This window comes from Vigna unguiculata, chromosome 11 (genome assembly GCF_037176805.1).
Source record: "Vigna unguiculata cultivar grain cowpea cultivar isolate G323 ecotype 2 chromosome 11, ASM3717680v1, whole genome shotgun sequence".
NCBI lineage: Eukaryota > Viridiplantae > Streptophyta > Magnoliopsida > Fabales > Fabaceae > Vigna > Vigna unguiculata.
The window spans coordinates 35762250-35785650 of NC_140802.1; the positions used below are offsets into that span (position 1 = coordinate 35762250).

At 30.1% G+C, this 23401-nt stretch overlaps 2 protein-coding genes and 1 long non-coding RNA gene across 13 annotated transcripts; 1 reads left to right on the forward strand and 2 right to left on the reverse strand.

Annotated features, from left to right (window-relative positions):
• Positions 1 to 557: 557 nt before the first annotated feature.
• Positions 558 to 5349, reverse strand: LOC114168712 (aquaporin PIP1-2-like). 11 transcript variants are annotated; one of them, XR_014986230.1, is made up of 9 exons: positions 4787 to 5324; positions 4535 to 4683; positions 4290 to 4429; positions 3363 to 3394; positions 3187 to 3238; positions 2861 to 2912; positions 2666 to 2784; positions 1867 to 1914; positions 558 to 1336 (listed from the first exon to the last, which is right to left on the reverse strand). XR_014986230.1 is itself a non-coding variant. In XM_085668538.1 (8 exons), the coding sequence occupies exons 2-4, from the start codon at positions 4631 to 4633 to the stop codon at positions 2882 to 2884; spliced, it is 270 nt and encodes an 89-aa protein (XP_085524664.1). In that variant the 5' UTR covers positions 4634 to 4683; positions 4787 to 5343; the 3' UTR covers positions 558 to 1004; positions 1263 to 1336; positions 1867 to 1914; positions 2666 to 2784; positions 2861 to 2881. The 11 variants fall into 11 exon arrangements, 6 of the variants coding, with proteins under 6 accessions (XP_085524664.1, XP_085524665.1, XP_085524666.1 ...); XR_014986232.1 differs by having other exon boundaries at positions 558 to 1128; positions 1263 to 2784; positions 4787 to 5344; XR_014986231.1 differs by having other exon boundaries at positions 558 to 1924; positions 4787 to 5329.
• Positions 5350 to 11317: 5968 nt separating this feature from the next.
• LOC114168710 (uncharacterized) lies at positions 11318 to 12220 on the forward strand. Its single transcript, XR_014986121.1, has 2 exons — positions 11318 to 11427; positions 11810 to 12220. It is a non-coding gene; the product is annotated as an uncharacterized LOC114168710 (long non-coding RNA).
• A 6859-nt stretch (positions 12221 to 19079) lies between these two features.
• On the reverse strand, positions 19080 to 19769 carry LOC146881855 (uncharacterized). Its single transcript, XM_085669378.1, has one exon. The coding sequence runs from the start codon at positions 19767 to 19769 to the stop codon at positions 19080 to 19082; it is 690 nt and encodes a 229-aa protein (XP_085525504.1).
• Between the last annotated feature and the right edge of the window lie 3632 nt (positions 19770 to 23401).

Sequence of the window (23401 nt, forward strand, 5' to 3'; positions counted from 1 at the left end):
GTGTAGGAAAACAAAAATTATGATGGTCTACTCATATCAATAAAGTCCACAAGTGATATATAACAATAAAAAACTCTTTATGATGAGATAATATTATCGTAATTGTTATTATCTTTATTTTTATCTTTATCACCTTCACTTTAATAATTAGACTTATGGGAAGGTATTGTCACTACAAAAATAATTATTTTTAACAGAGTTATATTTTGCGTTTATGGGGGTTTTAACCCCCACTAATGACTTTAACAGGGATTTGCAATTCCCTTAGAAGATCCAACGTGACTAATAGATTACCGGATGTTTTAACAACCTCTGGAAACGCATAACTAACCTGAGGTTCACAAAAACCTCTTATATTGCCTGGGATTCTTGAAACCTCTACTATTGCTTGAGGTTTTTGAAATTCCCGCTACTACCTGGAGTTCCTTAAACCCCGCTACTGCCTGGGGTTCTTAAAACCCCTGCTACTACCATATTGGGACACAAACAGATTTCTACATATCAATGACAATCAATGAAGAGGAAAGTTGAACCCAAAGCAAAGTTATTTGAACAAGTTTGATTGCATAAATAAATGTGGATCGAATTCAAGCAGAATAATCTCTACAAATACAAATTTTGTTATGCAGCAAACATAACCAATCTGTACAGCTTGTTCAACATGGTATTCGATTGGGTTTGTACAATGGAAGAAGATAGAAAACAAGAAAGAAATAAAAGACAATATCTACAAACTTATGAAGATAAAGAAGGAAACTTTTGAAGATGATCATGGGTGTTATAGAGTAGGACATCCATGAGCAATTACGCCTGGCGCTGTAGGGCATTTGGCCAAAGGGCAGTGGTCAGCATCGGCACCCCACCAAGTTGGACCTAAAATGTCATCACTTTGGAGGGCAAAGTAGAGAACCACACTCATGAAAGCAAGTCTCGCATCTAATGTAGCTGAGAGAATGTAAGTGTGGCGAGCCCACCATGACTTGAACTTGTTGTAAATGTAGAAACTGAAAAAGATTCCAACAGCTCCCCATGTTAAGTAGTTCACAGTTCTGACTAGAGGAATAGCACCAACACCAAGAATGATGAGGGTCATGTTGATGAGTTCAATCTATTTCGGGTTTGAGTATTCTACGAATTCAAAAAGAAAAATCCAAAACACAAAGCACGTGCTAAATAAATTATAACATTCCCACTTAAGTTTGGAATGCTTCCTTCAAATTTATTATTAGACAAATCCATAATAATAAGGTTTGTCAAGTTACCAAGTTCTTGAGGAATCTTTCCACTTGAGTTATTTTCGTAGAGCTCCTTGAAATGAAATTCTTAATCTGTCTTTCTGGAAAACGATAATAGAATAGGAGAAAATCAATACTTATTTCTTTCATGCCCAATCATCTTAAAAATCAGTACTTATTTCTTTTATAGAGATATTGAAGGGAGGGTAGTTGGCCAAGTTTTGGACCTAAAGTTCTAGTGAAATTATAACTACCTAAGTAATACATGAAGGGAGGAGATATATGATCACTGAATGAATGATACATTATGAATTAATAATTCTTAATTTCAATAAAAAATAATTAATAATTCTGATTTCCATGTAACATTATATTTCAGTATTGCAAATATTCAATAGTCCACGGACTGTACATTAACAATAATTAAAGATATACCAAACGAGCAATTAATAAGTCCAGAAAAATCAGATTTCCTAGTTGTCAATTATCGAGTTCCAAAGTGGAGCAATGTGAACCAAAGACAGTATAAGACCATTTAAGAAAAATCAAATAAATAGAACAGGGGACCCTATATGAATTTGAAGCAAAAACATTTACAAAGAGAAACTTAAAAGAGATGGCAGTAATGTACCTGATCATACCACCATATGTTAAAGTCCTTTGTGGATCTTTCCAAGATCTGAAAAGGTCTTAATATAAGTTCTTTTCATTAATATTGCCATCTTTTATATATGTCATTATTGTGAAGAATCATTAATAGCCAGTCTATTGAAATGTTTCAGTTTAATAGACTAAATTTTTATTTACTTAATAAAAAGAATACTAAAAATCTATTAATGACTTGAATGAACAACATAATACTCTTAACACAAAAATAATCATGTTTCAAATTTATAATAAAGTCAAGTAGCAAACAACAATAATAAGATTTGATAATTAATAGAAGTAACAGAGATCAAATTATATAAAATAAAATTATATACTAAGAAGTACTATGTAATTACCCAGAGGCCACAATGATAAGATGAAAGCCATGGACTTGACCACAGTTATGGGACGCTTGTAAGAACTCAAAAGTTAAATAACTGCATAGTATGACCACTAAGAGAGAAAATAAAAGGACAGGGACTTGATTTTCTGTGAGATTTTCTTTTATTCATTGCAGACAACACACTTTCATCTTTCTTTAGTAGAAAAAGTTTAACCTCTTAAAACTTTTATGTTAGTGTTGCTTCTATTCTTGTCATGGATTTTTTCTTGCAAGGATCATAATAGAATATTGCAGCCTACTTTTGTGTACACCAAACTGGCCAACAAACAACAACTCTTTAATATGCAAATTGAGAGAAAAGAAATCAAGTTGCCATCATTGACAATCAATTTGGTAATGCTCAACAAGATCTCCCATAACAAGTTAATTAGAATCTTACTAATTTTCAGGCTCAAGTATAACATTGAAGCTAAAGTCATTCCTTGGAGTGAATGACTTCTTGAGTTGTTCTGTCGTTTGGGTCGTGCTTATCTTCCAGTCCTTTTCATCTATGTTTTCCTGGTATTGGATGATCAAATGTGAAAATAAGTTCATGTTCATGACACCCATATATTAAGTGGTAAAAATCACTTGCCTTTGATAACCCGTTCTTCCCCTAGCATCTGAACAAGGAAGTCCTTTGGGATCTGCATGCATTTGCTAACAGGGTTATCTTTGAGGAAGAAGCAAAAAAGATAATGATCTATGGATGGCCTTTCTTTTCTTTTCTTTTGAGGGCTATGTAATTTTTGGGTATGATATTTGATAAAAAAATCTAATCATTTGACTAATCAATGCTTACATTTTTATTATAGTGTTAGTAACCAAATTGCAGATGAAAGAATAAATAATTTACACATGAAAAGATAATAAATAATAATTCATGTGAAGGAAACCAAGAAAAAATATAATAATTTATACACGAAGATCCCTTAGCAACCAATTCTTGAGTTGGGGTTGATTTTGACATGTCCTGAGATGAAAAAAAAAATATAGTTAGAACATAGCCTTTGTAAACATCACAAGGCAGCCGGGAATTGGTGATGAAACCAAAATAAGATTAATAAAAAGTTAAACCAAAGAGATAGTAGTATTACCAATGTTGGAAGACATTCAGTGGCATGCTTCCCTACAACCAAGATTCAATTGTAATAAATTAACTTAAGATTCAAATGAAACAACTACATATGAAGCAGTAAAGTTCTTAGTGCATGAAGACAGTAAATAGAATATGTGAGTGAAACTGAATTTGGTTGATACAAATGTAAGCAAACAATTGTGATTGATTCACAGTGTTGACATGCAAGAATGTTTGTGCAAGTTAGGCAATGACTTTTGCCTTATCTTGATCAAAGAGATGAGAATCCATCACAAGGCAGACAGTAGGTAGGCAAAAGATGAGGTAGGAAGTGAGTGGAAAAGAAAGTTATGAGAAGAAAGAAAGTGATAGAAATGTATATGAATGAAGGAATTGATTATTGAACTAAGAGAGGTATTTAGGCAATGGTTGAAAGGAAACAGACGAAGGACACTAGGGTTATGGTGTTTATGGACCCACAATTACAGTGTCTTAAATAGCAGAGGAAAATGATCTCACATAGTGATCTTCACTACCAATTCTTTTAGACGCCTTATGATTGTTCATCTCGTGATTTGGTTGATTCCAACTCTGTTCATCTTTGTATTATTTTACTATTTTATAACAGATAGCAGGGAGGGAATGTTGGGGTGACATGGACACCCCAATTCTATCATTCACACAGAGCCATCGTGTAAGTTCTAGTTTTGGTCCATACATTCAATAAACTAATGGATGAGTCAAATTCAGCTCACAACGACACTTCAATTAGGAGTTAAATACACACTTTTGCATAGTTTTACACTGATGCACCAATTAAAAAACTGTTTAGTAGATGTAAAATATTATTATATTTGGAGTCAAATGCTCTGGTTTAATCAAGCATGATTGGTGTTAAACGAATCCTTGAATTATGTGAAATGAATTATGGAAGAAAGGAACATACTTGGTCATCCCATGCATGGTCCCTGTTGTAGATAATGGCTGCTCCAAGACTCCTAGCAGGTTAATGCCAGTTCCTATGATGGGAATCGTGGCCAAGTGGACCAAGAACACAACAAATCCAATGAGAAGTGGAGCCAAAATCTACAATTATATCACCATAAATTAACCACATTGGTGCCAAATTTGGAACACACCCATTTACAAACCAAGTTAATTGAATGAATGTAGTGTAAAGAGCACACATACAGGAACGTGAGAGTCTCTAGCGTTTCTCTTGGCATCAGTTGCAGAGAAAACAATGCAGACAAGAACAAAAAGTGCCAATAATCTCAACTCCAAGTCCATCGCCCTTGGTGTATCCAGAGTTCACAAAATTTGCTCCACCATGCTATGTACTGACGGAAACGATCACAATTGTTATTTCCTAAATCCAAGGAAAATGTTCAATAAAAAAATCATAAAGCTAAATCTCAGCGGTGTGAGAGCAAGATTGAAGACCTGGAGTGCGGAGCGTCCATCGACGGATAAAGATCCAAACAAGGGCAGACACTCAACAATTTGAACTCGTGGTAAGGTGCAACAAGGTGCTCGCGGAGGCTTGTGTAGAGGAAAAACTGATGCAGTTTAGGGTTGTGAACGAAAACTGTGAGTGTTGGTCGTGGAAGACGATTAAATGGAGGAGAAGAATGAATGGGTAATGAGGCTAGGGCGGGAGAAAAATGTACAAAGAAGGATTTGAGAACGAAAATAATGGTCCGAGAATTTAAGAAGAACCGTGAATCTGTACGGGGAAGATGAAACCTATTCGAAGAAAAGAAAAGTAGAAGTAAAAATATAAATAAAGGTAAAAAGTCTGAAAATATGAAAAGGATAACCGAAAAATCAAAATTTTACGTATTTTAACTAAGGTTTTGATAAAAAAAACCTCGTTAGTTAACTGGGGTTTAGAAAACCCTTGATAAGAATTTTTTTTCCAGAGGTTATTATAACCTCGCTTAAAGAACCCCAAGTAAAATTAAAATTTATTGTAGTGTGTCACCCCACAACAATCCATGGATGAGATTTGATTGTATGATGAAGGTTTGTTACTATGTCAGAGAGAAAAATCAATTAGTTTTATTTTATGATGTTCAGGTGCTAGAATAGGCGTGTGTTAGGTAGATATCCATTAGGCTCGGGTGAATTTCACTTTTCAACGAAATAAGGAAGCGCAGATTCATTTTTAAAATTGTGTTTCATTGCACTGATTAGGACCGATATGGGAAGAGATATGGGAAGACTGATATGAGGGATACACAAATTTTTTCATCCATGATAGAAGCAGAAGATTAACGAGTATCATTGGACATTTTACTATATTGCCCTTGTTTTGTGGTGGTGGTCGTGAGAGGTGTTGTGGTGGTGTTGTGATTGGTGTTGCGGTGGTAGCGTGAGTGGTGTTGCAGGGGTGGTGTGGAGAGTGGGATGGCACCGGTGTGGCAGGTGTTGCAGGAGTGGTGAGGGGGACCGGGATGGCACCGGTGTTGTGATTTTCAGAAAGAGGGATGGCACCGGTTGTGCCTTGTTTTCAAAGGGGCGACACCGGTTACGACACGTGTGTCATGGTTATATTTTTTTTTTTATGCATTTCCTTGTTTTGTGCAGGTGGACGTGGAGGAGTTGATTGAAGTCGTCGGAGCTGGCGGCTGCCGGAGGAGCTGTGAGTCTGCAGATGAAACTGGACAGCCGGATGTGCCTTGTTCGCCGGACGTGCTTCATGTTGATGGCACCCGTGGTGTCTGCGTCACATCTTCAGAAAAAAGAGCGTGGGGTGCGAGACCTGCATGCATTTCACCTTCGTTTCATCTGTAGCACCTGTGCTTAAATCCACTACCCTTGTCATTTTTCAATATTTGTCTTCTGTTGTGCTGAATATTTCTTGATGACTTGTGCAGCACTGGAGGGTCATGCTTTTCTAAAAGCATCTCGTAACTCTCTGAAACTGATGATATCGCAACTATAACATTTATATGTTTTGTAACCGATTACGTAACCGATTACATGTATATATATATATATATAATAAATTATATTAATAAATAATTAATATTTATATATTTATTTTGTTTATATTTATTTTAATATATATTTAATTAATAATAATTATTAAAAATGTATATAATAATCATTAATAATTAAAATATTATTAAAAATATAATAATTAATATATTAATATATAATAATTAGTAATATATATAAAATTATTATTATTAATTAGTAAAAGTATATAGTAATTAATAATAATTATCCTATTGTTAAAAATTAATAATATATGTAATTATTATTATTATTAATTTATATATATATATATATATATTATAATGATTATTATTATTATTATTTTAAAATTTTTTTTAAACTTTTTTTTTACTTTTTTAAACTTTATATATATATATATATATATATATATATATATATATATATATTTTATTTATTTTTTTAATTTTAATTGTATAATTTTTTAAAGGGTTAAATATGTTTTTAGTCCCTCAAGTTTCAGTGAATTTTGGAATTAGTCCCTCTTCAAAACTTTATATCAATTTAGTCCTTCATCTTTAGAAATGCATGGATTTAGTCATTCTTACCAAATTTTATGAAGTTTATTTAACATTTTAAACGCATTTTATGATAATATTTGAGTTAATATTGAAGCAAAAATGTGTCAAACGGTGTAAATAATTCAAATACTATCATGAAATGCGCTTGAAACGTCAAATAAACTTAACAAAATTTGGTTAAAAGGACTAAATTCACGCATTCTTAAAGATGAAGGACTAAATTGGTCAAAAGTTTTGATGAGGGACTAATTCTAAATTTCGCTAAAACTTGAGGGACCAAAAATATATTTAACCCTTTTTTAAAAAATTAAATCGGATAAACTTGTTTTACATTCATAGTTTTTTTTATTTTAAAATTTTATACAATTTTAATATCTTTTTAATTTGTATTAATTAATTATAATTATTTTTAGATCATTAAATTATAAAATTATTCTTTTTTTTTCATCAAGGGTATTATGGTAATTTAATATTTATATCTATTTTACTAATTAATTTTATTTATCACATCAATCAAATTTCTCACTAACTTTCATAACATTTATCTCCAAATCCACTCATTTTACTCTCTAAATCCACTCAAAAAAACACAAAAATCCATCTACCCAAATTTACACAAATCCATCTTCACACTCTCCCCATATCTATTCCCTGAAAGAACACACCCTTAGTCTTAGTGTGTGTCTTAGAATGTATGTAAAGCCAAGAAAAGACCCTTTTAATCAGGTTCAATCAAATAATAAATCAATTAGATTGGTTTAGTTATGAACTTAATCTAATCAAAAGAAAATTGTAAAAACTAATAGTTTAATAAATTCAAATATTAATTGATTAGGATAATACATATTGAAACCTTGTTTATTTGTGTATTAATCAATTAATTATGGACATAGTTGATTAATCCAAAGCATTTAATCAATTAAGTAAATAATATAATCAATTAATGCAAATTGTTTTTAATTTTTTAGTTTTTCAAAGAAAGTTTTAATTAATTAAGTCACTAATATAATTGATCAATCTTGACAATTACTTAATTTTTCTTTAAATTTGTATCTTCTCTCATTTCTTTTTAACACTTTGACTTTCAAAAATCAAGAGTACATGAGTGAGAGAGATTTGAGGGACCTAGCATTGCATAAACGTTTATGTTCAAGAAGATTAAAGATTTGTGGATTTTTCTCTTGGTTATAAGTTTTGATTGTAATATCTTCATTTAGGTGATATCTTTCTTGTATCTTTGCTTTGTAATTTCATTATTTTCTCTATAATTTAACTTTATGGTGTGGTGTGTAGCATCACCGATTCTTGTAATTATTGAAAGAGTTCTTCAAGAGGTTTATTGCGTTTAGAGTTTAGGTTATGTAGGAGTTCTTGTAATTTGGCTTTATTTGATCTTTAGTGAAATTTTTAGCTCAAGTTGCTAGCAAAACATCGAAGATGGTTGAAAATTATAATGACCAACATATTGATTTGGAGTTTGGTGGGTGTTGGAAGAAAATCACCATGTTTATAAAATTTTGTGATTGAGATTTTTTGTGTCTCATACGACGTTTCATAATGTTGAAAAACAAGTGTTAACTGAGTATGAATAAACAAATGATTAAATGTATTTGTAAATGAAATTACATTGTAATCGAATACTAGTTGTTGATGTTATATGTATCACTGCATGTGGGATGTGGTGTCATGCAAATAACCATTTTCATTAAATTCATTTTCTTGAATTAAATGATTATGTCAATCATCCACACTGTTATCCATTTTTAATTATATTTTATGGTGCTAATAAGAATGGATTGGAGAATGCTAAATTGTTGCATAAATCGATAAGTCTGATGAAACTCTATTATGAAAAAAATGTCAAAGAAAGAATTGTCATACTTCTAAGATAAACATCAGTTTACCAAGCATATCACATTTTTGCAATAGGAAGTCCACAAAGATTGGTTGACATAAGTTATAAAGAACACGTGGATTTGAAAAAAAAACGTAATTTTGAGGTGATTAATAATCTCTTTTGATTGTAAGGAGTCAAATATGTTATATAATAAAGTAATTACATAAGTAGTTATTGATGTCCTATGTGTTAGAGAGACCACCATTAATAAGTAGTAATTGGTGAATATGCCAAAAAGTTGTAAAAATGTAAGCTCTCATTTGAACTTCACTCTAATGATTTTAAAAACAACCTTCTCATAGGTAAGAATTCATACCTATAGCAATATCTTCCGTAGCCAATGACTTAATTGTTGGAGAAATGTGTGTAATGTGATCCCAAGCTCATGTTTATGAAGTAATACACGAACTTTGATGTTTTTTTTTCAATGAGATCAAGTTTATCTAAAGCTCAATAAAAAATGTGTCAATAGAGCTAAGTTGCAATTGTATTTTGGAACATCAAATTAAAAAAAAAAGTAAAAAGTTTAAAGTTGAAAAAGTATTTATTAACATTGGTATTAATATTCTTCACCCCTTTTTTTTGTAAGTTATTGTTCCATCACATAACATTTACATACTTTAATTTACTAAATTATCATAGGCTATGAAAAGAAAAAACCCACAATTTATCAACTACGAAATTAGAGTTTTGGTAAGCAATTTCATGGATAGATCAAATATCAATGTAGAAGTATGATGGAGACAAAAAGTACATGCATATGACAACCTAGTCGAATGCATGAACTCGAGTTTGAAAGAAATATGTTTCGTACAAGTTTTTTTACTTGTTAAAACATTTTTTGAAAGAAAAAAAAATTGTGATTTCTTGAAGTCACTTATATTAAATATTGTGGGTTTTTTAATAATAATGTTTTTAGATTAGTTGAAGTCACTTATATTAAAAGTTTTTTTGTGAGATATTATATAAGATTATCGATGTTCATTCAAATTATTTTTTGTTGTTTCGACAATATTTCCTTTAATCATAATCATGCTCAAATAATTCAAAAGTTTGAAAAATGACTTTAGGAGATGATTATTGGTGATAAAAGAACTTTTTACAAAACGAATAAAGTTAATATTGCGCAATTTGTTAAAGAAATTTTGTTGGTTGATGATTGGTAGATTAAACATTTGGTCTCATTCTCCCTTTTTTCTTATTATAAAAGTAATTGGAATACCTGCTTCTATATTCTTTAAAAGAAAAAGATAATATCTAGAAAGTGAAAATAATATATATATATATATATATATTAATGTTTTTTAAATAAATAACTTTTAATTTTGTAAAAATAACATTTAAAATACAAATCATTAACTTGAAAATCTAAATAGCTTTCGTAAAAGAGTGGTTTCACAAAATAAATATTATTCCTCTCCTTTGTTTTTTTTTTCATTTGACTTTTGGTTTCCTTTTCTATTTAACTTTTTTTTTCTATTTTATCTTTATATTTATATATTTGTAATACTATAGTCATTGACTTTGAAAATTAATAAAGACTTTATTTTGATGATGTACATGTAAAGACAATATTTATTTATAAAGTTTGCAAACATTTTAGATAAAAAGAAATATTTTATTGATGTCAACTTTAGAAAATAAAGATAAAATGACCTAGATAATTATATTCTTTTTCTTATTATAAAAGAAATTGAAATGCCTACTTCTACATTCTTTAAAGAAGAGATGATATCTAAAAAATGGAAATATTATATTATATATACATTTGAAATGAATCATTTTTATTTTTGTAAAAAAATATTTAAAGTACAAATTATTAACTTGGAAATCTAAATAGCTTTCATAAAAGCGTTAACATACTGGTTTCAGAGAATAAATGTTATTCCTCCTCCCCTGTTTGTTTTTTTTTTCACTTGACTTTTCGCTTTCTTTGCACTCAACCCTTTAGTTTATCTATTTTATATTTATGTTTATATATTTGTAAAGTTTTTTTTTCACTTGACTTTTCGCTTTCTTTGCACTTAACCCTTTAATTTATCTATTTTATATTTATGTTTATATATTTGTAATGTTGTAGATATTGTCATTGAGGTTAAAAATTCAAGAAGACTTTACTTTGATGATGGTCATGTAAATACAATATTTACTTATAAAATTTGCAAACGTTTAAGATAAAAAGAAATATTTCATTGATGTTAAAATAGATACAAAATCATGTTTAAAATATCGAAAAAATAAAAAGATAAAACTTATGTAGACAATTATATATTTTTCTTTTTATAAAAGAAATTGAATGCCTACTTGTACATTATTTAAAAAGATAAGATAATATCTAGAAAATGGAAATATTGTATATACATTTGAAAAATAATATATATATATATATATATATATATATTAACGTTTATGAAATAAATAATTTTAGTTTTGTAAAAATAACATTTAAAATACAAATTATTAGCTTGTTAGAGTGGTTTCACAAAATAAATGTTATTCTTCCTTTCTTCTATTTTTTTCACGTGACTTTGTGACTTTTGGCTTTCTTCTCCGCTTAACCCTTTAAATGCATGATTGAATCCAAGCGAGAACTTACGCTCTCACTTCGCAAATGTGCATGCATTCTCTCCCTCTCCATCACTAAGGTTAGCTTCTCCACTCTATTCTTTGCTCCCCTTCCATTATTTATCATTCACTATTTTGGATTCTGAGTTTTGTTTTGAAAAAAACACTTGAGATTTTGGACTCGTGATTCACTTGAGCTATATCATTTTTCAAGATCGATCATGTTTTGTTGAGTTTAATTTGTGACGATTGGGATTTCATGTTTTGTGTAAGTAATTAACAGTTTTAAAACAATTTTTCTTCTACTTGGAAATACTGTGTAAATTTGCCATTATTCTGTTTGGAAACCTAGTTTATGTGCTTTGGATTTCTTAAAGCCAGGAGTTGGATCATCTCATTGTAGCTCTTAAACTGATTTCATTTTGTGCTTATATAAGATCTTTTTATTTTTTTCTGATGCAGCTCATGGCCAGTGTGAAACGTTTTGAGGGATATTCTGGAAGCACTCGAAAATGTTCTGATGGAGCTGAGAAAGACGAAAATGAAAATTATTCCGATATTAATGGAAAATATAGCATACCAAATTGCATTGCTGTGCTGAAAAGATTAAAGAAGGAGTCTTATTCTATGAGTGACTTAGAATATGGTTTTGCTTTAGAATCGATTAAAGATCCTCAAAATAGAATCATAATTATGAGCTTACAAGATTCAATGAAAGATTTATCTTGTTGGAATTACTACAATTATAGGGTAAATGAACGTCGAGATTTACGTTGAGATTTGGTTTTATGTTTATCATTGGAATGTCAAACACTGTGACTCTGAAGTACAATTTGTGTTTGTGATCTTGGTATAACCTTTATGTTATGATCATTTGAATTATTACAAATGACTATTAGTATTTTGTAACGTTATTAATTTTTTTTTACTTGTTTCATTCATCTCTACTATTCAAACCTCTTTGAATAGACATTAAATATAGGTGGTTAGTAATGGTATTGGAAATCTGTTACATTTATTGTTTACTTGTTACCATTAATTATTTAGATTCTAATTTTTTTCATCCTTTTGGTATTCCCATTGTAATGGTATTGGAAAACTGTTACATTAATTGCTTATTTATTGGAATTAATTATTTAAAAATAACTTCTTTTACCCCTTGGTATTCTCAATGTCTTTTTCTTCTATAACCAAGAGATTACCTTTTGGTATTCTTAATCAGAATCAATCTTCTAAGTCCTCAATAGAAATGTGAATATCGCATGAAATCATCCGAATTTGGATTTTAGTTTTTTTGTGCAATTTCTTTTTACTCATATTAAAATATACTGATTTCAATATTTTAAAATAAATTAAGTAAAATTTAATATATAAAAATTAATATATTTCTAATAAAAACCTGTATTAAGTAATTATAAAGTGTATATTTGTAATAAAAACAAATAATTTTGAAATATATATATATTTTATATATTATAAGAAAGTTAGAGACAATTTATCAAAATAAATTATTACATATTTAAAAAAAAGATACTATTAAAATTACTACATTATCTGTCTTCTTTTATTGACAAATGTTACAAAAATTAATTTTTTCAACATTTTAAAATTTTGGTATAAAAAGAACCAAATTCAAATCATACAAAAATCAATTTGATTTCACTTATTTCTTTATTTATAATTTCAACTATAATATTATTATAATTTCTAATATTTTTATAAGAATTATTATTTGTAATAATTATTATAAATATAGTAGTAAAATTCAATATATAAAAATTAATACTTTTAATAAAAAGATGTATTAAATAATTATAAAGTGTATATTTGTAATAAAAACAAATAATTTTGAAATATAAATATTTTATATATTATAAACAGGTAGAAATAGCTTATTAAAGTTACTTGTTCCCATTCATATTTTTTGACATTAAGTTCGAATTCTTTTCATATTCTTTGATATTAAGTTCTTATTCTTTCCTCAAAATATGTTTAAAGAACAATTGGATTTGAAAAATAATGTTAACTCGTAAAATATTATGTGATACGTCATATCCTTTAAGTAGACAATTAAACTTTATAATTATAAGAACGTGGTTGAGAAAGTAGATAATTAACTCGTTTTAATAGATAACAAGGTGGGATGGAGTTTTCCCGCAGCCGGACTGGTCTATGTTGTCTGGATAATAAAATTAAATTGTACGAAAAATTATACGTTTTTTATATTAAATAGAAAGATAAATATTTCATGGCAATAAGGATTTGTAGTTATTAAATATATGTAAGTATAAGATTTATTAATTGAATATTCAAATAGATTTGTGAACCTAATGATTATGATTAGTGATACTCATAATTTAAATAAAGACATTTAAATAGTCTTGAAAAATCAAGATTTAAAAAGTATAATTATTATTTTGTTTTCAATGAATATTTTATCCGTTACATTTAAATTCCTTTTTTCTTCTTTAGACACAATATCTCTGTGTATTATGTTATTTGGGATGAGCTAAAATACGGCAGATCAAAAGCAAGCTAACTCACATCACTCATATTAATTTTTAACCAACATTTCTTGAGAAAATATTTATTGTTTTTTTCAATTGGATATTTGCGCTTTTATTTTATAATAGAGTTTCTTATTTATTAACTAATAAGAAATTGTGTGAACTCTAAATTTATTATAATTAGTATAAAAACTAACATTTTTTTTTATCATTTAGTAAAACAAACACAACAATTAATGCCTATGAGAATTAATATATGCAAAAATAGAAGGAAGAAGTTATTGGGAGGAAGATTTAAAAATCCTCCAATTTTCTCTCAATGTTGAACCTTCTCGACCTATAACCGGTGATATTGATTTTTATTTGTGTAACTATGACAAATGAAAATCTAAACTATCATCATCGATCAAATTTGACTTATACAGAGCATAGGAATGCAAATTCGAGTCATATTTAATAATCAAGTGAAGCAAAATTACCTAAAATGGATGATTTAACGAACTCTTTAGAAACATGTTTGAGTAGTATTGAACTTGAATTTAAATCTTACAACAAACATTTAATAAATTGATGTCGATGCATGTAAAGTTCAACAAAATTAATATCCAAATATTTAAGTGTATGTATAGGTTAAATTTGTTAGACTCAAAGCAATTGTATGCTAACTTGGTAGAGTAATGTTCTGCGTATAACAGAGACAATGCAAATGCAAATGGAAGAGAAAAAAGACTTTGTATATTCAACTTACTTGAAAGATAGTACATCATAGGTTTTTAGACACCTTTCACAGAAGGTAACTTACCATAATAGAAAAACAAATTACTTTTAATTTTACTTAACTAATACTCCTCCTTAAACCAAAAGTATTAAAGACACAAATCTCCTCTCTAAGAAACTTCAACCTCTCATTCTTCAAGGCTTTTGTCATGATGTGCACAAGTTGCACTTCCGACCTGCAGTGTTCAACAATCAGTTTTCCACTGGACACTTGCTCATGGATGTAATGAAACCTTGTTTCAATATGTTTGCTTCTACCATGAGAAGCTCGATGCTTTGCTAAGTTTATAGCAGACTTAGTATCAGTTAAAAGTTTCAATTTACATGTCCGTTGCACCTTTAATTCGTTCATTAGGTGGCATAATTAATTTGCCTGGAAGGCTACATCTGATGTAGCAATATACTTGGCCTCACAAAGATGAGAGGGCCACCACTGGTTACTTGATAAAGTTGCAAGAGATTGGTGCTTTTCCAATAAAGAAAATAATTCTAATAGTGCTCTTTCTATCACTTTTGTCTCTACACTAGTCCGCATCAGAATATCAACCGGTTCATTAAGTAATTCGTAGGTAAAATCATATTTCCTACGAATTTTGTGACTTATCTGTGAATATTTACTGTAGATAATATTTTTTTTTTGTAGTTTCATAAAAAAATTTATGGGGTTTCACAGAATAAATATTATTCCTACCCTTTGTTTTTATTTTTTATTTTATTCACTTGACTTTTGGCTTTCTTTTTCTCAAAACTCTTAAATTTATCTAATTTATCTTTATGCTTATATATTTGTAATATTGTACATATTAGTATTTCCAAACATTTTAGATAAAAAGAAATACTTTATTGATGTTAATGGATACAAAATCTTGTTTAAAAAGCTCGAAAAAAATCAAAAGATAAAACTTAAGTTACGTAGACAATATTATATTCTTTTCCTTATTATAAAAGAAATTGAAATACGTACTTCTGCATTCTTTAAAAAAATGATAATTTAGAAAATTAAAATATTATATATATATATATATATATATATAAACGTTTTTGAGAAAAATGATTTTTAGTTTTTGTAAAAGTAACATTTAAAATACAAACTATTAACTTGGAAATCTAAATCGCTTTCATAAAAGCATTTATAGTAGTTCTGCTTAATAAATGTTATTCCTCCCCTTCGTTTTTCTTTAATTTTTTTTTTTACTTGACTTTTCCCTTTCTTTTCCACTTTACCCTTTATTTTATGTTTATGTTTATATATTTGTAATATCATAGACATTCTTGTTATTGACATTGAAATTTAAAAAAAGACTTTATTTATTTGATGACGTGCATATAAAGACAATATTTAGTTATAAAGTTTGTAAATATTTTAGATAAAAAGAACTATTTTATTGATGTTACCTCTAAAAAATAAAGATAAAATCGATACAAAACCATGTTTAAAAAACTCGAACAAATCAAAAGATAAAACTTTAGTTACCAAGACAATCAAGCTCTTTTTCTTATTATAAAAGAAATTGAAATTACTACTTCTACATTCTTTAAAAATAATAAGGTAATAACTAAAAAATGAAAATATTATATATTCATTTGAAAAATATAGCATATATATTTTTTAACGTTTTCGAAATAAATAATATTTATTTTTTGTAAAAATAACATTTTTTTTTTGTAAAAATAACATTTAAAATACAAATTACTGACTTGGAAATCTAAATAGCTATCATAAAAGCGGTTGTAGTGGATTCACAAAATAAATGTTATTCCTTCCACTTACGTTTGGGTTTCTTTTCCATTGAACCCTTTAAATGCATGATTGAATCCAATGGAGTTCTAACGCTCTCACTTCGCAACTCTGCATTCTCTCACTCTCTCTCTTTCCATCTCTCAGGTTAGGTTCTCCATTCTATCAAGTTTGTAATTCACTAATTTGAAATCTCTGAGTATTTGGTGTTATGTTTTTCCTTAGTCTTCAAAATATAATGTACTTTGATTTTTATTTTTTTACAGTATATTTTACATCATCATTACTGTATTTTGAAAAGGAAAGTTATTTAAATTCTTTTGTGATGAATGACAGGTCATGACCGGTGGAGAAAGTTTTGAGGAATATTATGAAACTGAGGATGATGAAAAGGAAAATTATTCCGATGTAAATAGAAAATATTCCATGCAAAATTGCATAGATGTCCTCAAAGAAACATATAATCATATTGGTACCGTGGAATTTGGGTATACTATAGAATTGATTAAAAATCCTTAAAATAGGATCATAGTTATGAACTTAGAGATGCAATTCATGGTTTGGTTGCTTGGATTCATTATGTATATCATATATCGGTTAATTAGTTAGGTTTAGATTCAGTTTTTTTATGTTAATCATTGCTATGTATGTCAAACATTGTGACTCTGACGTACAATTTGTGTTTGTGAACTTTATAATTTTTGTGTTATGTTATGAATTTGAATTTTTATTGAGAATATTGGTATTTATTTTTGTTTTTATTATTTCTTCCATTGATGACTAATAAATATAGTTAGTAATGGTACTGGGAAAGTGTTACATTAATTGTTTGTTTTGACATTTTCATCATATTCTTTCTAAAATAATATGTTAAAAGAACTGTGTATTCGTAAAATAATGTTGACTTAAAATTTTGTGATTTGTCATGTCCATAAATTAAACAATAAAACATCGTAATTGTAAGAGCGATAGTGAGAAAGAAAATAACTTTTTCTATAACCCTTCTTTTCGGCAGTTGTGTGGGTGACTTGATTTGCTAACACACGACACACCCCTTAACGAATTCAATCACGTCTTTCTTCATTCTTTTCCAAAAAAAATTATCACTTAGGTGCCCATAAGTTCTATGTATTCCAGCATGACCAACAATGAGTGTGGCATGAAATTCCTTCAAAAGATTGTTTAAGAGGGGATTGGTCAGAAATATAAATCTTGTCGTGATAGAGTAGGATTCCTTTAACAATTTTAAATCCTGAATGCTCCTCTGGCCAGCAAAGCACACTTTGGTACAATTGTTTAAGAGTTGAATCTGAATTGTAAGCCTCTTGTATTTTTGTAACCAACTCACATTGTGGTACTGTCAATCCCATCATCTATGGTGAACTTTCATTGACCCTACTCAAGGCGTCGACTACCCTATTAGCTGCCCCAGGTTTATATACAATTTCATAAGTGTAGCCGAGTAACTTTGACAAGTAATATTGTTGTTCAGGCGTTTGCACCACTTGGGTCATCAATTCTCGAAGGCTCCTCTAATCTGGATGAATTATGAATTTTCTGCCCAAGAGGTAAGTGCACCACCTTTTTACCGCAACAGTGATTGCATGTAATTCTCTCACATAAGTCGAAGATGAGAGAAGCTTTAAGCAAAATTTTTTACTGAAATAACAAATGGGATGGTTATTCTGCATCAAGACAACTCCCATTCCTTGACCCGACGCATCCGTTTCTATTATGAAATCCTTCTGAAAGTCAGGCAATGTTAACACTGGAGTACGGGTCATAGCTTTCTTCAATTTATCAAAAGCTTGTTGTGCTTCTTCGGACCAAATAAAAGAATCTTTCTTGAGCAAGTTGGTGAGAGGAGCAGCTATTGAAGCATAGTTCTGAACAAACTTTCTATAAAAACCAGTCAGTCCCAAAAACCCACGCAATTGTTTAATAGTGGTAGGTGTTGGCCAAGCAAGCATTGCACGAATTTTTTCTGGATCTGGACCAACGCCCTCCCTGGATATTATATGGCCCAAATATTCTATTGATTCCTGGGCAAAGAAGCACTTGTTTCGCTTGAGAAAAAATTGGTTAGTCAAGAGACATTGAAAAACAATATCCAGGTGAGAAATATGATCTTCTAATGACTTACTATATACTAGTATGTCATCAAAGAAGACTATCACAAACTTACGCAAATAAGACTGAAACAGTATGTTCATAGTCGACTGGAATGAAACAGGTGCATTACACAACCCGAAACACAACCCGAAGGGCATTACTAAAAATTCATAGTGCCCTTCGTGCGTGCGAAAGGTAGTTTTTGAAATGTCACCTGCGTTCAATCGGATCTGGTGGTACCCAGAGCGTAAGTCTAGCTTCGAAAACCATTGTGATCCATAGAGCTCATCTAGCAGTTCTTCAATGGAGGGAATATGGAATCGATCTTTTACTGTAATTGCGTTGAGAGCTCTATAATCAACATATAACCTCCATGATCCATCTTTCTTTTGCACTAGCAAGACCGGGGAGGAGAAAGCACTGTTACTTCGCTGTATAATTCCTTCAGCCATCATCTCTTTGATTTGACGTTCAATCTCCTATTTTTGAAAGTATGGATATTTGTAGGGTCTGACATTCACCGGATTTGACCCTTCCAAAAGGGAATGTGGTGATCGGTTGCTCGAACAAGAGGAAGGCCTCGTGGTTCCTCAAACAATTAGGGATATCTATTCAACATTTTCTCAATTTCTGGTTCAGCAGGAGGTTTAGGAAGCCCCTCTGATTGGGAGAGCAATTGTAATTGAAAATATTCTGCTATGCCATCAGTAGAAATCATCCTCTTGATTTGATGTATAGTTGCTTCTTGTGGCGTTGTCCGGTGTTGGCCTTTTAGTTCCACCACTTTCCCTTCTTTGATGAACTTCATAGTTAGATGTTCATAATCAGTCAAGACTGGCCCCAATGTCGTGAGCCATTGTACCCCTAATACGATCTCAGCTCCACTTAAGGGTAACACAAACAAATCAACCAAAAATTGGTGAAGGCCCAATTGTAATGATACCTGTTTACAAACGGTTGAACATGCTATCTCCTCTCCATTTCCTACCAAGATGTGAAAGCCTTGAGCTAGAGTCACTTGGAGGCCCAAAAATTTTGCTATGCGAGCTTGGATGAAGTTATACGTGCTTCCATTATCCACCAGTACTGCAATTGGGGACGCATTAACGTGGCCCAACACTTTGAGAGTTTGAGGAATTGAGTGGCCCATCAATGCATGTAAACTGATTTGGGCCGATGTTGTATCCGGAGGTTCGGGTGGGTTATTAGGGGTCGGGTCATCTATATGGAGGAGACTCAAGTCAAGCTCATCCGTTGTCGGGTCGTCCGGTTCAGCAATCAACAACATGAATTCTCGCTTGCATTTGTGATCAGGTTGATACCGCTCATCGCAATAATAACATAGGTTCTTCTCACAACGACTTTAGAGCTCCGCAGGAGAGAGTCGTTTCACGGTAACTGAATTAGGGTTCGATTTGGGTTTGATGGGTAAAGAGTTCACACTCTGGGTGGTGTAAGAGAATGGGTTGGCGTTGGTTGTGGGTTTCATGGTGGAGGTGGAAGGTCGAGAATAACAGTTTGTGGGTGAAGCTTCGATGAACTTTTCTTCTTACAATTTTGTCAGACCTATGGCTTGAGACAGTGAAATCGATTGGAAGCCTTGCACCTCTCGTCGGATTTCAGGTTTAAGTCCCGACACAAAACAACTGAGGAAAAATAGAGGGGGCAACCCCACGATCCGGTTTGCTAGAGATTCAAATTGATTTTGATATTCACGGACAATAGAAGTTTGGCAAAACTTGAACAAGGCTCCTCTTGGGTCTTCGTAATGTGACGGTGCAAATCGAACCTCCAAAGCATGAAGAAAATTCTGCCAAGCTGAGATGAGTTTGTTATCATGCATCCACTGGAACCAAGAAAGGGCTTCTCCTCCATGGAAAAAGCAACCATTTGAAGTCTTTGATCTTCTAGAGTCCTATGATAGTCAAAAAACTGTTTGATTTTGAAGATCCAAGCTAATGGTTCAGAGCCATCAAATCAGGGCATATCTAATTTCAGAGAGGTTCGAGTAAAGGGTTGAAGGGTAGAGTCATTTGTTGCGGAATCTCCAGATGCGTTTCGAATCGCCACTTGTGCTTCCAAATTGGCCATACGAATACTCATTGCTTCTTGGAATGCTTTCTAGCTCTCAAGCAGTTGAAGAATGACACCCATTTTTTCCTCGCTCTTTGATGGTGCCATGAGCTCTCTCAATGAAATCACCAAATGCAATGCCTATTTTACAGGTTAGGCTTCCTCCTGCAGAAAACAGAATAAGGAAAAAACAATGCTGGATAATTATCTGCTTTATTTATGAAGAACCTATCATACATATAGTGCTCTCCATATGCTTCCATAACAGAGAAAGATATCTATGAAAGATTCTAACAACCTGAGAAAATACTAGTTTGCCCTTAGACTCAAAACATTTACTTCCTTCTGCCTTTAACACTGCAGTCATAGTCATTTAGATGTTTAGGTTTGGTGTTGTTACGTTTGGGCCTGCTCCCTGCTATTGGGCTGCTCACTTTGGTTGCTGCACTGTCATAATCTTCTGCACTGTCATTTAGATGCACCCCTTCCTAGCATCCCCACATTCCCCACTAGCCATGACCACCACAAAGTTAACATCATTAACATCAGGCCCCTCTTCACCACCAGCCTCACCCGCATTTTATGTCCATTCAATAAACTCAATAGGTTGCATTGTACTAACCACGTATTCTACATAAATTTGGACCTCTTCTTTCTTTCGGCATATGGACACAATTGCAGTGCATCATTATCTGCAACCACAAACAATTTCTTCGTCACAATTTGAGTTGAGTTATATGCCGTAGAGTGGTAGTTGTCGATTTATGTTGAAACTTCTGGTGGCCAACAAATTTTACCTTTCAAAGTCAAAATTATCGTAGTCCTAAACGTGCGTTTCACTTATTCAAAGTAAAAAATAAAAAATTATACTACAAATTTTTAATTAATAGAACATGTGTCAATGATGTGTTAGTACAAGTGTCAACAAATTTGCCATTGATGTGGAATGGCTTTTGCCACACAAAATGATTTTTAATGCCATTCACAAATAAGGACAAAAACAAACATTTTGAAAGCGTAGGGACCAAATGATGATCAAGTTTCAAGTAGGAACCATTTCTAAAATCAACTGAAATTACAAAGACTAAAAACATATTTTTCCTTTTAAACAAAACAAAAATTGATGTACATTAGGCTGTAACTTTGAGTTTGATGAAACCATTGTATGGCTTAAAGATCCTTCAATTAATAGAAAACACACATTAAAATGTTTAAATTATAAACACATGTTTATATAAATAGTTCAAACTTAATTTAGTATATATTAGCATCAAAACTTATAAAGGGACTATTGAGATTAGATTATACAAATGGACAACATATATAGGTCTAAGATCTAAACATTGAGATATCAAATTTATCTGAACATTGAGATACCAAATTTATTTAACTTGTGACCATGAAAGACTTGTTAACTTTCATGATCTTAAAAGACAAAATCCACTATGTTTGTTTATAGAATTATCACTTCTTAATACATAATCATGACAGTTAAATAAATTTTGTTTCTTCTCATCTCCTTTCATAAACTCCTACCACCGTGATCAACAAAGTGCACAAAAATAGACATAATGGAGAACTGGAAATCTTTCATAATAAACAAGTCCTTTTACTAGTATATCCGGTGCATCATCACAATCCATATCATAAACACAATCTCTCCTAAGAATATATGCTTTTTTTTTAATTTACATTTTCGATCATTATATTTAAAATTAATTTATTTGTATAATTTAAATTTTATAAATACATATTTTGTTTTCTATTTTATATTAAACAAACCGTTAGACCTAAACGTCAACGGCGATTTAAAATATATCTCAAACTTCACCTATGTGGCTCATTGAAATAATTTGAATTATTAATTTTTACAAATATTGTTATGTCCAAAATAAAAAAAATTAATTAATAACCTAACAAGGTTATAGATAATTACAATTTTTTAAAAAATAAAAATTTTATGAACAAAAATTCTAAAAAATTATGAACAATAAATAATTACAAATTAAAATCCTAAGAATATTATTTAGTAAAATATAGCATAAAGGCAAATTAAAAGTATTCCGAAAATTTTACATTGTTGTATACATATGACTTTATTTTGACAAATATGACTTTTCAAAGATAAGGAGAGCTCATTTTGTTGACTCATGTAAATAAATGTTTTTCTATATACAGATGGTCAAACTTACTTGAGTGTATATATATATATATATATATATATATATATATATATATATATATATATATATATATATATATATATATATATATATATATAGAAATACATTTTATTTGATTTTCAATTAAAAATATTTATTTAAACTTTGTAAAGATATATACTTCTATTTATTGTTAAAAAGAGTAAACAAACATTGTTTTCCAAAATATAAGATTAAAAATGAATACAAATTTCTTATGTAGGAAGAAAGATTATTCAAGGTTACAATTCTAAATACCACGAAATTATAAAAAAAAAAAAAACAAATACAGATTAAGATCTTGTTAATCAACGCTTTTAGAATATTAATTTGTTAAATAATTAAAAGCATTTTCTTTTAAATAGACGAGAGTATAGTAAGAAATTAGAATACATTTGGCGTGTCAAAATAAAATATATAATGCTTTATTTTCCTCTTTTAAAATATTTTTTTTAATATTTGTATGTCCATAAGGGTTATAAGTTAAAAAATCAAAATCGAAAAGTTCTTTATAGTTACCAGGAGAGATATGTTTCCTCAATTTTTTAATGCATTAACTTATGATTATCTTAATTTTTCAAGTCACTATTAATACATTGGTCTAATTAAAACAGATTTAAATCTACATATTCACTCTTTTTATTAA